Raw genomic sequence first — 13,959 nt, forward strand, 5'->3', positions numbered from 1 at the left:
GCTGCCATGTTCCTGCTTCTCTTGTAGGTGGCTACAAGTTTTGCTGCCTTGCCTGACCTCAGATTCCTGTACAGACTCCCATTAACTTTCTGAATGCACTGTGGTGCCTATGTCAGAGCTCCCCTGAAATGCAATGCAACTTTTCTTTGTGAAACCAGAGCATGGAGGTCTTTTACTTCCAAGGTAGAGACCCTGGAAGCTGACATAGGATATCTTGCCAAGTATACTGCAAAAAGTACACAAATCTCCTCAGCCTCCAGAGCTGCAATGTAAAAGGCAGTGTAACTGCATGCGTGAGGGGGGTTTCTCTCCCCAGAACTGGGTTTGCCAATGTAAGAGACAAAGGTTGGGCTGAGAGCGGATGGCTCTCTGTATCCAAGGAATAAACCAGCAGCTTATGTGCATGTGCCAAAATCAGTGCTGAGTTCATTTTTCCACAAACAGCAGAACACCTGTGAGATGCCTATTCCAGGACCACCAGGAGGCCTGAAGGATAACAAAGCAGGGGCAGAGTAATCACCTTATAAAATCTCCTCCTGTTTCAACTCCCTCCTCCCCATGGACTTGCAACAAGCCATGTGAATTGAGCTCACCATGCATCCAGAGGTGCATTTAGCCCAGTACCCACAGGGACAGGACTTTGGATGTTTGGATCATGTTGCTGAAGTGAGCAGGAAAAGTGCTGACACCTTGCCTCATAAACAAGGTGGTGGAGTTTGAGGGCTCTTGTGCCACCTGTATACATGGGGAGCTTGGTCCTTCCTGAGGCACTCAGCAGACAGGCACCTCACAACTGCAGAGAATTGCACGCCAGGTGACAGGTGACAGGCCCAAAGGGTGGGCTCCTAGTTGGATCATTTTACTCAGCTATTACCTCTGTGGCAGCCATACTGCTTCCTAGGCTGCAGGGCATAGATCCCCCCAAAAGGGGGTGGACATAGTGGCATCAGAGCTGCGAGGATTTAGCACAAGGCTAAGCATGGCAAAAAAGCCTTGTGGCGAAAGGGTTCAGTGAAGGCAAGAAGCAGCTGTATCGTGTGGGGCTGGGATATGCTCGCCCAAGCGTAATGACCTATTTTCCAGCTTTTCCGCTCAGGTGACAATGCAGCAGGAGCTGGACTGCAACTAAAAGCATCTGTAATGAACCTGCAGCCCAAGCTCAGGGAGGGAGCATGGGGCAGCCAGGTGGAAAGTTTAAAACTGCAAGGCACAAAGATATTAATAAAAACCATCCCTCTTCTCAGCTTCCCTAACCCTACAAGCTTTCTGAAGATGAACCAGGCTTAGGGTGGACTGCAGAGGAAGAGCTCAACTCCCTGGGAGGAGGCTGCCCTGCACGTGTTAACTGAGGCTCACAGAAAGAAGAGTGAGCAGGACTCACTGATTCCTTGCACCAGCAGGCACGGGCATGTGTCCCAATCCTGCCCTCCATACTCTCCTCATGTGAGGGTAGTCTCTACAATGGAGACCATGGCCCACACCAGTCTTTCCTTTCTGGGGGATGCTGCACTAGATGTATTGCCTGTTTTTTTCTGGGGCTGAGTCACACCTACTTGCCCTCCCAGGGTGCTTGGTAGCTCACATGGCTACTCACTTGGGGATCCACTCCTTCCTAAGCAAGAAATTGCCTAGTGTACCATGCCTTGCACCGGAGCTGCCTCGCAAGGTGGAGAGCTGTTCCCAACTCCAGGCACATTGGCCATGCAGGGGAGAGTTCTGCCCAGCCTTCATCTTCCCCTCCAAGGGACATTGGGAACCCTTGTACCCCAAGGGACAAGGGAAATCACTGTTTCCCTGGGCACCTAGGCAGGTTCAAGCTGCACCTTCAGTCTTTGCAAGCCTGGCATGGGAAAGCTGCTCTTGTTCACAAGTTTGATCTGTGCCACAGCTCTGCTTGCAGCAGGAGGTCAGAACTGCCTAACGCATTCTTCCCTCTGTCCTGTTTCCATCACATCATTATCTATTGCTCCACAGCACAAGCTGCAGCACTGTGCTGCTCAAACCCTCCTGTAATGCAACTCCCCTATCGATCCTCTGTAATGGCCTCAGTGAGAAGGCGAAAGGAAGCTAGTTTGGGCTAACCTGTCAAGTTCACTCTGCCGGTCCAAGAGGAATCTAACACTTCTTTGAGAGGCAGCCTCTTCGCTGGGCTCCCAGCTCTGCACTTACACTCCTAAGAGCAGATTTTCTCTCCTGACTTCCCAGGAGAGAAAGAGAAGACAATACACGCTTGACAGACAGGAGAGCTGCTCACCTCTTCTCACAGGGAGAGTGTGTCTAATAGCAACTCCCACTCTAACACCAACCAGCTCCCGACTCAGCACAATGTCTCCTCTGCTTGAATCCCTGCCCCTTTCTCCTCTGACAGAAAATGCACCAGGACAGCCACTTCTGCACTTCCAAGTCCCACGACCTGAACACAAACCATCCAGTACCAGCAGCACAGCCAACTCCATTCATGGCATCACTCACATTATCTTGTTCATGAATGAACTATAAATGGGAGCAATTCCTGAGTCAGAAACAGGTGGACGGGAAGAATGAACTAAAGTTAAGGGAAATATGAATGAAGGAGAACAAAAGCAACACATAAACACAGAATGAAGAGTGCACAAAAAGAAATAAACAATACCTCTGAGCATGTAATACAAAAGAAAGGAATGAAGAAAGGATGCAAGAATGATGATGTGTCTCATATTAAAAATATGTGTTAATGACTTTTTCAAAGTAACAAAATGATTTTTCTGCAGTACTTGCCAAGTAGATTTGATAATAACTGCTCAATACCAGATCAGTGCTTTAGTGGCCCAGGCTACCTCTCTACAGCTGTATTCCCTGGACCAGTAGACATTGAAACCCTGGGGTAGGTCCCCAGTGATTCCTCCCAGCTGGCTGCAGGGCAGGTTGTGGAAGCAGATTCCCAAAAGAGGCTGGATCTTACTGTGGGTTGCTGGATCACAGTGAGAGGTTGTTACTGTGGGATGCTCAAAATTGGTTACAGATGGGATTTATCCCCTGTAACATACAATGCCTAAAAGCTAGATGTCCAGCCTAAACTAGCACATTGAGAAAAACAACACTCTTGAGGGCCCTGTGTCTCTCTATTGACTAAAAGAATTCATAAATTGATAGAAGGCACTAAACTTGGTGGTGGCTAACAATAGGTGAGAGAAATCCTACTTTAAAAGATTGAAGCCTTTTCTGCAAGAGAAAATGACATACTGCATGTCCCTAAACAGGCCTGAGCAGTTTAGTGTTATCAAGGATGTGTGCCAATTATAGTCAGATACTGTTGAAAATCCCCTGCTCTCTCCCTTGTTTCTCTGGCTAGTGTGTATAATTACTTGTGAGTTATCCAGACACCTTTTCTGGGTTCCAAGAAAATCAGTTAAAGGTTGAAAGATAGAGTAGGAAGATGGAAGGGAGAATATAATTTCAGGGCATTTAGGTACTGGGCATGCAGGTGTGGGAAGGCAAAATAGCATACCAAAGTGCTCAAGCCCCATACTATGCTTACCCTCACTCATGTCCCTGCCCATGTACATAAGAGGCTTTGCAACCAGCATGGCACTTCTCTGGACTTTTGCATTTACTAGGTGGGCAGTAAAGAGGGATCATCTTCACAGTGCCAAATGCCACTGTGCACTCCTGGGCTCTGTTGCCTGACTCCAGGAACAGGCAGTGGTTGGCTTGTTTGTCAGCCAGCACAGCTTCAATACCTCTGGAAGCCAAGAGAAGTTTGCAGAGTATAGACATACAGCTGGACTTCCAGCTGAGTCTGGAGTTTATAACCTGGGCAGCTCTGCCCCGCCTCCAAATGCACAAGGGAGGCTGACACTTTTGCAGATGTTTTAAAAGCTGTCCTATTATTTATTCATGCAGTTGGGTTAATTCAACCTAGCTGCAACAGAAACAATGCTTACAATACACAATTCTAACACAAGTTTTCACATCAAGCAAAAGCTAAACTAACATAGCAAGTGGCATCAATAATTGAAATTGCTTTCAGGAGGGAGAGAATGGGCCAGGAAAGCTCCAGGGCCAGGTCTGGGATGTGAAAGAGCAGAGACATCTTCCCCCTGCATATAGGCTTGCTCGCTACAGGTGGTCAAAGCTTGTCCAACAATTACTGCCTGCTCATGGCCACCCTGCCTGGGCATTTGAGCTTGCCAGGACTAGCAGTGCCTTTTCTTCTTTTGCCCACCTGGGCCACAAAAATGACTGTGGCATTGGGCAAATTGTGCAGAAGCTACTGTAGGAGCTATTCTGTCTGCCACATGCTCTCCAGGGAATACCATGTACTCTAACACTGGCTTGTTAAGTGTGAGTAGATGTGGGGACTGCGAGACAGCCCTTGCAGAGTCCATTCTCTCAACCTGTGCCAGTGTTCCTGAGCTAGTTTGATTGGAGTTGGATGGAGAATGAGAATCAGACTAGGTCTTAGACAGTTCTAAAATGCCAAAAGGTCTTTGAGCTGCCTCTTGCTCCCACACAAACAGCTCAGAAGTTGTGACTAGCCCTTGAGCTATAGTGCACTGGAAATGCCAGCACACTATACTACACTTCCAGCCCTCTTCTTCCTGCAGCATGGACAGGAAAAATATACAGGATGATAATCCTGGGCCAGAATTTCTCCTGGCAATGCCCTGTTTCCATGCATGTCACACTGCTGGGTGTGCAGCCATTGCCCAGCCACCTCTCACAAGCAGTTGATGAAAATTTGCTTGCAAAAACCACCAACCATTGCTATGCCCAAGCTCAGAACTGACATAGGAAGAGAGTGAAAGTACCTGCAAACAGCACAGCTACAATCAGCTGAATGTGTGTGTTTTTTCCTTCCTGTTTTAGAACATTTTGTGTATATTTCAGGTCTACTTTTATTTTTGCCTTTAAGGAAGATGAATCAGCAATTTATTGTGAAGAGGGGATGGCAGCACAGATTGTTAGTGCAAGAACATCATCTGTTGCCTGGAGAGATCAGACGCAGGTTTGAACCCCAAATTCAGACTCAGTTGCTTGATATATGTCCATGTACACACAGTCCGTGTCCAAGATATGTCCATGTACACACAGCCTCAACAGCTCAGTTCCCATCTTTGAGCCTTGCTTTCTACATCTGTAAATAGGATGGCAGGGTCATTCTTTCATTGAACATTTGGAGTGCTATATTGAGGTGCAGTGGAAACTAAGAGTAATGAGCATGATGGAATAGGGTCACCTGCTTTAATGGCCCTCCTCCAACATGCAGAGACAAGACAGGCAACCACAAAATAGCAGCTCCTGGGCACTGAGGCTAGGAGGCAGACACCAAGCTTTGCAATAGGGACTGTTCCCAGGAGCTGCTGACACAGAGTTTGCAGTCACACGTGAGGCAGAAGAATATGGTCATTTGCAGGGATGATGCCAAATTTAGGACTACAAGGAAGTGCCAGCCTATTGCTATTGCAACATTTCCCTGTCTGTGCAGAGGCTAGGTTTGGACTTCAGCAGAGTATCTGCCAGGGGAGGCAGCCCACACATTGCTTGCTGGAGAAAAAGAGGCAATTACTTTTAATTGTAGCTCTCAGCATGAAGAGGCTGGAGAGAACATGTCTCTTTGCTGGCCAAATCAATACCCATACAGTATATTAAAAAAAGAGCTGGACCAAAGGTCAGGTACCTGCAGCAATAAGCAGCAGCAATTGCAGCAGGAACGAGTTTTGAAATTTGGGCCTAGATTTGACTCTTGAACTGGCATCCTCCAGTCTTTCCCTGGAGTAGAAGTGCTGCGTGTATTGGACTTAGGGTTTCCATTTGGCTTGGTTCAAGAGAAACCACTGCAAAATTCAAGGGAGATAGAGAACATATTTGAGAATTGGAGAATATAATAAAGGATCCAGTGCAAAGGACTTCATGCCTAGTGGAAAGGCAGCTCTCACTAAGAACTGTGCTTCTGTCTAATAAAAGAAAGACCCAGCTGAGTGCTGGTCATCCCTTGAAATGGGTCTCTGAATGAGCTTGTTGCCCCCTGACTACACAGGTCACATCACCCTGCATGGCAGCCCTCACATTCAGACTCTGGTGCAAACTCGCCCTGCTTTCACTGTAGCAGTTCTCAGGGTGGGAGAGGCGGTGTCCCCTGTTCCTCATGTCCCCTTTTTATCATACGGAGAGCTGTGCTTTCTCCTTTTCCCTCCTCTGAAGCAGATCAGGACCAAGCAGGAAACAAAGGCTCATCTCAGTTCCCTAGGCCTGTCTTTGCAGAAAGCCTGTTATCTTGGACAACGCTCAGAACAACAGGTAAGATGCTTTTCTTCCCAATGCTTCAGACCCTGCTCCTGCGACACTGGGGGGGTGACAAGTTAGCGATGGTTACAATGTGGAAGGTGGAGCAACAGGCAGGCGCTGAGGTAGTATAGGTCTCAGGTATTCACAGGATTTTGCAGCCCAAACTGCAAGACTTGAAAGAGGAAAGAGGTGTAGGCTGAGAGACGCATGGCTTGTGTGACCAGGAGAGGGTCACGGTGGGAGAATTGAAGGGAACAATCCAGCAAAGACAGCCACTGAACAGAAGCCAGGAGGAAACCTGAGATCTTGTTCAGAAAAGGGACAGCTCAGCCCACTGGAGTTTTTGGAGTGGGGATGTTCCTCAGTGCTCTGTGACTGCAGTGGTAATGATAAATCCTTAGTAGCATGCTTCCTCATGCAGGCCTCTTCATTACCACAAACAGGACCAACTCCCCTCTTATTATCCCTGTAGTGCAGTTGGACAAACTGAAAAGGCCACCCATCTCAAAACTGGACAGAAAGAGAACCAGGTGTGGAGCCAGCATTCGCTGCTCCCTGCTGGTCTCACAGCAAGGAGCAGATATTCTTCCTCCTCTGCCTCTCTTAATACTTCCCAGAAAGCATCAGAGGTGCTTTATTTGGATGGGGTGAGACCCCAGTCACAGAGTTTCCCAACCACAGAACCTCCCAGCATCACTAGTTCTACCACCTGACGGTGCTGAGCTCCTGTTAGATGATCGCAGGCCCTCTGAGGAGAGACTGAAATGAAAGGGCTGCTGATATTAAAGGGGAAACACATTGCTGGGAAGTGCATTGAGAGGTGCCAGATAGGGAGTAGGAATGGTGAAGTTCCTGCAGAGTGGGGATGGAAGGGCACGGAGGACGGGGTCCTTGCTGGTGCAGCCAGGAGCAGAGTGGGCTAGGAACTCCTTTACAGTGCAGGGAGGAGGGGAAGAGGTTTCCACACTTACTCCAGGACGTCCCTGTTGAACTGCTTCTTGCTGTTGCCCAGGAACTCCCCAATCATCTGGCGGCTGAGGCCCTTCCGCTGGAGCAGGAAGTGTGCCACCCCAATGGGGGTGTCCGGGATGAAGCCTCGGGAGATCAGGAACTGGATCCCTTTGTCTGGGTTTCTGAAAGGGAAGGACAAAGACATGGTGAGTTTGCATGATCTCTTTGAGGCACTATTTCATCTGACTCACCTCATGGCTTGCAGCAATGCAGCCCTCAGTATGTGCATGGGCTCCTATAAGTTCATGTGTGTGGCAGGGATGGGACTGGTGGGGGCAGGGAAAAGTGACTTGGGGGAGTCCCCCCCAGTTGCCGCTGAGGACAAAAGGATGCCATGGGACCTGCTGTGTCACTTGCAGTGACTGCTGTCACCTGACGGTCACAAGTGCCATCCCACTGCCACAAAGGATCCTGCTGCACAATACCAGCCTCATCACTGGTTCTCTTCCGCCATCTGTCTGCTCCAGAGTCAGAGGCTTTTATCCTCCCTGCCCCAGCTTGGTTTGTTTAGAGTCCCTGTGAGGACATGATTGGACTGCGTGTCCCACACAGACAGCACAGGAAATATCAGTATGTTCAGCTGCTCCAAACGCAACTCACAGAGAGCTGTCCCCAGGGACCAGGGGTGAGAGTTGGGCACGTGACCCTTTGCTTTAGGGGAGCTGGGGTTGCACCTTCTGTAGGGCAGAGAAAAGCAAAGGGAAAAAAAAACCATGGCTGTGAAGAGACTTAGGAGACGTTTCTGCCATGGTCTATGGGCAAATGAGGCTCAAGACACAAAGGGGGATAACCAAAGGTGGGCACTTTTTCTGTAAAAAAAAATAATTCTCTTTTTCATACATTTTTAGTGCTCAGTGTTGAGTGACACTTTCTACCTTCTTCACCTGAGCCTGGTGCTGGCTGCCTGAACAGAAATCCCATGCTCAGATTTCCTTATCTCTTCCTCCACTTCCCCCACTCTTAGCTGTATTGTTCTTCCCTTCTCTATTGATTTACCCCCTCAGGCAGAAATCTCTGTGTGTGGGTAGATGAGAGCACGCACCTGGAGAATGCCTTGTCAGAGCTGGGAGAGAGCTCCGTGCAGCTCCCAGACAGAGGGTTTTTCTCCCTCTGTGGCTGTGAGTGCCTCTCTGAAAACAGGCCTGGTGCTGAGTGGGCCTGACTGCCTGGTTGTGGGAGTGATTTTCTGCTTGTTAGTGTGCCAGTGTCTGTGCCCACATACACAGCTCTTGGGGGGTAGTGCGTGTCTCAACAAGCACACGTTTATGCGTGTCTATGTCCTGGACGTGCAGATTTCTCTTGCACCATACATGTTCCTCAGAGCCCGTGTGTCTGCACATTTTGGCTTTCTCCTCATGTCTCCTATAAGCCCACATGTTTCTATGTATCCTGGGAGTGGCTGTGAGCCTATGCGGTGCCTGTCCCACAGTACAGACAGGAATGAGTATGTATGTGTGTATTGTGCAGGAGGTTTTCTTCCTATATTTCAGTCTGCCCCACTGAATGGTGTCTGTCGTGATGCACTCCTACTGAGGGGAATTAGTGCAATGCCAGGAAGATTTCCACATTCCTTTGGTTCTCTGAGCTGGTGAGTGGGGAGAGGTAAGAGGGTACCTTCTTCATAAAAGGATGCCATACTTCCATCATTAACCCAAATTCAGGGATCTTTGTCAAGGCTCAAGGAGTGAGTTTGCTCAGGCAGTTCTCTGGGGTAAGGAAAGGATAGGATGAGATCTCAGAGCACGTGAATGCATGATATGCACAGGCACAGACTGTGACACTGTCAGGTGGTGAAGGATGTGGGTGAGCAACATATGTCTAGCTATAAGGGGATCAGCATTCAGGAGAATGGCCTGCTCCTTACAGGGGCCTCACGGGTATACAAAAAGTAGATGCGCTTGAAATAATTCTGCTTACTCTGTAATTGTCACAAAGAAAATATCCTGGGCAGTGTGGGATCCCCGGGGAGAGTGGCTGGGAGAACAAGTCAGCCCATTAAATTTATGAACAGGAGAGCTGCAAGATCTGGTATTGAAAAACCAAGGCCTTCTTCAAGGAAAAGCAACAGTGCACCTTCTGTATTATCACACAGATCGCCTGGTTCACCTTTGAAGAGCACAGGCAAAGTTCTCTGCTAAGTGCAAAGGTCATATGGTCAGGGCTAAAGTCAAGCTAAGCAACAGAGATTCATAAAATGCACCTCCACTTGCACACTTTGGTATTTGGCAAGGGACAGTATGGTGTACACAGCACGAGGATAATCTCAGCCACGCTGGTGTGACTCCAAAGCCACTGGACTGACTTTGGATTCACTCCAGAGGAGCTGGGAGCTGAATGTGGCTGGAAAAACGCAGCTCACACACTGGTATGGATGTGCAGATTTCAGTAGAGATAGCACATGCAATGCAAGAGGATGTAGCATAAAACAGTCCAGCTGTGACAGCCCTCCTGCACTGCCTAGACTATAACTCAAATATACATGCTCACACTATTCTTCCACTAACAGCAGCCTTTCATCAGTTTTTCCCTGGATTCAATTTGTTCTCCACAAAATCCTGATAACAATACAGCATCTCTGCCACTGAACACCTGCAGATGTATCCCATGTACTGCAGCATGCGGCTTTTACCCAGATGTGCAGCAGACAACTCCCCTTCCACCTCTCCTGAGTGTGATCCCTGCTATTCTCTTTAGTGTTGCAGGGGTGTTAAGCACAGCCAGCAAATGCTGCGGGATTCCTCACGTCCTGCTGGCTTTCCCTCTACCCACGCAGCCAGCTGCCCACACACACTGACTTATTACAGCAGCACTGCATAATGAAGCACTCTTCGTTCCAGGGATTCCACCCCCTCACTGTGGAGTGGGGATGGGGAAAGTGCCACAGCAGCGCAGCATCAATGTGTTCCCAGGGGCCTGCTCCAAGCCAGAGCACTGCTTGCTGAAAAAGCAACTCAAGGCCGAATAGACTATGGCAGATGGTGCTAGCAACTGGAGGCTTTCAGCTCTCGGTCCAGGGGAGCGATCAGCAAAAAAGATGCGCGCACAGGCACGCACGGCCTCAGCTCCATGCCCTGTGGGTTGGTGCCCACATTGCAAACCCTACAATGGTAAACTGGCTCCTTGCTAGAGATTGGCAGGGAAACCAACAACCAAATAACTGCAGAAAGATGAATGGCCTTCCCAGCCCCTTGGATTGAGGTACACTACAGTGTCACAAGGGGAGCCGTGTGTCCCTTAGATCCCACTCAGAGAATAAAAAAAAGGCTTCACTCCCCAGAGCTAACAGGTCAGTTCCCTCCCTCCCTGTCCTCCAACGTTTTGTCAAGAAAGCTGAGCCTTTACAGGTTACCGCACATTATTTCAGCAGCTAGTTTCAAGGGAGCAGGGGAGGCCTGGCTAGGAAGTTGTGTTTCAGAGCTCCACAGTAAGTGTTCTATCCCACAGGGACCTATAAGATGCAGTGAACCCAGGCCACTGCATGAAGGAGGACAGCAGAGCTGCTTCCCCAAAACAGACCTGGCGCTGCTGATCTGTCACATGAACGCGTGCCAGGCAGATTGGGGGAGGAGGAGAGGCTGGGAAAAAGCATTTCACTCCTGCTTTGTCTTCACATCAGTGCTCATGTCAACTGTGCAGGAACCAAAGGAAAACACATTGGGTGGAGGGACTCCTGCCAAGCACGGCTGAGAATACTGAAACACTTAGTAGCAGAGACGTGAGCCCTACGTCCCCCTCCAGAAGTACACCTATCCCAACATAAACACCAGAACATCTGTGTGGACCTGGAACTATCTCTATCATAATCAACCCCCACCTGTGTCTGGTGCCTACCTTCTCTCGTTCCAGCCTGCTTGTGTTCATCCGGCAAATCTGTGTGCGCCCAGAGCCTGACTTTGATATATACACATGGACCCACCTGTTCACAACCTAATCTCAGAGCTAGTAAAATATCCTCCTCAGTTCTGTAAAAGTCCCAAATCCATCTGCGCTAATATCACTTCAGTTCTGGATGTGCTCTGAGCCCAGCCCTAAAAACCTCTCTTCCAGGTTCCTGCCTCCTGGAGTCCGCAGCCTCCATACTACACATATATTAATCCTGTGCGTTGCCCCCTTGTCTGTGCAAAACTTCTGCCTAGGACTGTGTAATCTTTAGTCCTCGCTCTGACCAAAAGGCCCACGCTAATGTGTGGCAAAACATTCTTCTAGTATGGGTGCACTAAAACCCCAGCACCTTCATCAGAGGACTAAAATGGAAACCAAGACAGCATAAGATGAGAGTGTGATGATGGAGCAAAACCTAATATTTCTCATGGCTTGCTTTGATGAGAAAAGTCTCATTGAAAGGCAACAAGCAAATCTAAAGCTCCTTATAGGAGCTCAGCTGCTTTCTGCCAATCCAAAATAGACTATGTGTGACGCCTTGAGTTAACCTCTTCTGACAGTAATGTCTGGGCTGCTCTGCTTTTGCTTTCACACCTACAGCCTTTCCACAGGATATCAGACTTAGATGTGTGAGAGACTGAGATGACTAAACCTGGTCTCTCAGGTGAAAATCTACCCAAATACCAGAAGGAAAATGACAGCCAGAGCACTCATACTGGGCTAGCTAAGCTCAGCTCTACCTCTGCCTCTCTCTCTTCACTTGGAAATGCCCCATGTTAAGTAACCAGGGCTGGGTTTACATCCCCAGCTATGCTTGTTCCTTTGCAACAGAGTGGAGTAGGAGCCTAGATCCCTGGCTCAGCTGGCGGATGCCAAATGGACAGCAACTGGGACTGAAGGTTCAGAATTTGGGAGAGCATGGGCACTACTCATGGGGTACTGGGCTTGTTCCTCTGTTGGGCAGAAGATCAGAACAGCACTTGGGGGACTTCAGGGAGAAAGCTTCTGGGCAGCCAACCTGTGGTCTGCATTGCATACTCAGAGGGTCATGCCCTTGAATACGAAAGAACTTTCCTGGAGATGGAACTAGACCAAGAGCCTGCTATCTGTTTCTGTGAGGCATGAAATAGGCTGGGAAACATGAAAGAGGAAGAGTCACTTACATATTAAAGAGGTTCAGCCCAATGCGGTAGAGGCGCTTCCTCATGGTGTCTGTGGAAAGTGTGGGGGACTTGCAGCTAGCTGGGTTCTCGCAGTGGTACCTTGGGAGGCTGAGGATCATGGCCTGCAGTGCTTCTTTCGAGGACACCTCAGAGGCTGACTTGGCTGAAGTGGAGGTGCTGCTGCTGCTCAGCTGCTCCGAGTTGTCTGCATTCTCAGACTCAGAGCCTTTGCTTTGCCCTGTCTCATTGCTAGCATCGAACTGGAGCTTCTGCACTGCCATCTGCCCAGGCTCAGCACTGCCGTCTCCCGTGCCATTAGTACTGACATTCACCTCGGTGAAAGTGTGGCTGTTCTGGAGAGCTCTGGACTCAGGTAAGCTCTCTGGGGCAGCCGGCGGTTCACCGGCTTCTCCCTCCCCTTCTCCTGGGCTTTCTTCAGCCTTGGTAGCTTGAGAGAGCCCAGCCTGGGCATTGCTGCTGAGGCAGTTTGCCATGGATACCGAGGTAGACGATGAGACAGAGATGTTCTTGTTGTCAATCTGGACTGTGACGTCTCGAAAAGCCATCATGAGAGTGCTGCTGCTCTTGGGTAGGGTATCTGGCAGGAGCCCTTCCTCCTTCTCCTTGTCCTGCAACTCAGTTTCTAAGTCTTGGTTTGGCTGCATTGAGCTGGCACTGAAGGTCTCCCTTATCTGGTATGAGCCCCCATCTTGCAGTGAGCACATGGTCTTCAGGCTCCAGGTGCTGAGGGCATCATCAATAGACTTGGCCAGGGACTGAACTTGTTCTGTGAAGGAGTCCTCCAGCTCGGTCAGTGCCCCACTGATGGTGGCTGGCAAAGATGGGGACCTCACCAATGGGATGCCCACAAAGTTGTACCCCTCCACCAGGGCTTTCTCAGTGGAGAAGCTCTCTGAGTTCTGGACCCGGACTTTCCTCAGAGAGATGCGGCGTGGCATGCGGCTCTCCAGCAGTGAGTTGCGGATCTTCTCAAAGTTCTTGCTGAGCTGGTACTGCCGGAAAGCAGTCTGGATGGTGCAGGCTGCCCTGCGAGATACCAGGTGACCTCCGTATTTGTGCTCTAGCATTTCGATCTGAAAGACATACAAACAGGAGAGGTTATTTTTTGTTAATTGACTTCTGATGGCTTTCTGTGACCCCAGTTCCTACACTGATTAGTCTGTAAGGACTGTCAGAGGAACTTCTAACACTGAATTAGCTTTTTCCTGCACTGATGTGCCCTTGATTTCAATGGAAGGTCCCCCTTCGGGCATGGCTGGCTAAAGCATCGGTACTGTGAGCTTCCTCGCAGCTGTAACATGATCATGCCTCATCCTAGAGTGCCAGCCATACAAGCTGGAGCCTGGAGGTGCCCTTCCCTTGCAGACCCACTTCTGATGGCCTTTACGGCAAGCTCATCACTGCAAATAGTGTTCCAGCAATGTGTCTTCCTGTTCAGCAGTGCTCTGGTAATGTCAAGCATCATCCCTTGTCTCAGAGTGTTACTAATGCTCCTCCCCTCCTTAGTCACCTTAGGAAATACTCTCAGGGAAAGGAGAAACCATTCAGAAAAAGGAAAGAAAAGCTAATTTTTAAACGCAGAAAATGTTGGCTTGATCATAGGAGCTAGTGAGAA

The 13,959-nt window shown here is 49.2% G+C and overlaps 1 protein-coding gene across 1 annotated transcript in view; it reads right to left on the reverse strand.

Annotated features, from left to right (window-relative positions):
• Positions 1-13,411, reverse strand: part of IQSEC3 (IQ motif and Sec7 domain 3) — a 28,040-nt gene extending 14,629 nt beyond the window's left edge. Inside the window, exons 1-2 of the mRNA XM_009288321.1 lie at positions 12,324-13,411; positions 7,239-7,400 (exon numbers count right to left, since the gene is read on the reverse strand). Of these exons, the coding sequence (XP_009286596.1) occupies positions 7,239-7,400; positions 12,324-13,411 (1,250 nt within the window). The remainder of the gene's footprint in view (positions 1-7,238; positions 7,401-12,323) is intronic.
• Positions 13,412-13,959: the final 548 nt, after the last annotated feature.

This window comes from Aptenodytes forsteri, unplaced genomic scaffold, assembly GCF_000699145.1.
Source record: "Aptenodytes forsteri isolate BGI_AS27 unplaced genomic scaffold, ASM69914v1 Scaffold56, whole genome shotgun sequence".
Taxonomy (NCBI): Eukaryota; Metazoa; Chordata; class Aves; order Sphenisciformes; family Spheniscidae; genus Aptenodytes; species Aptenodytes forsteri.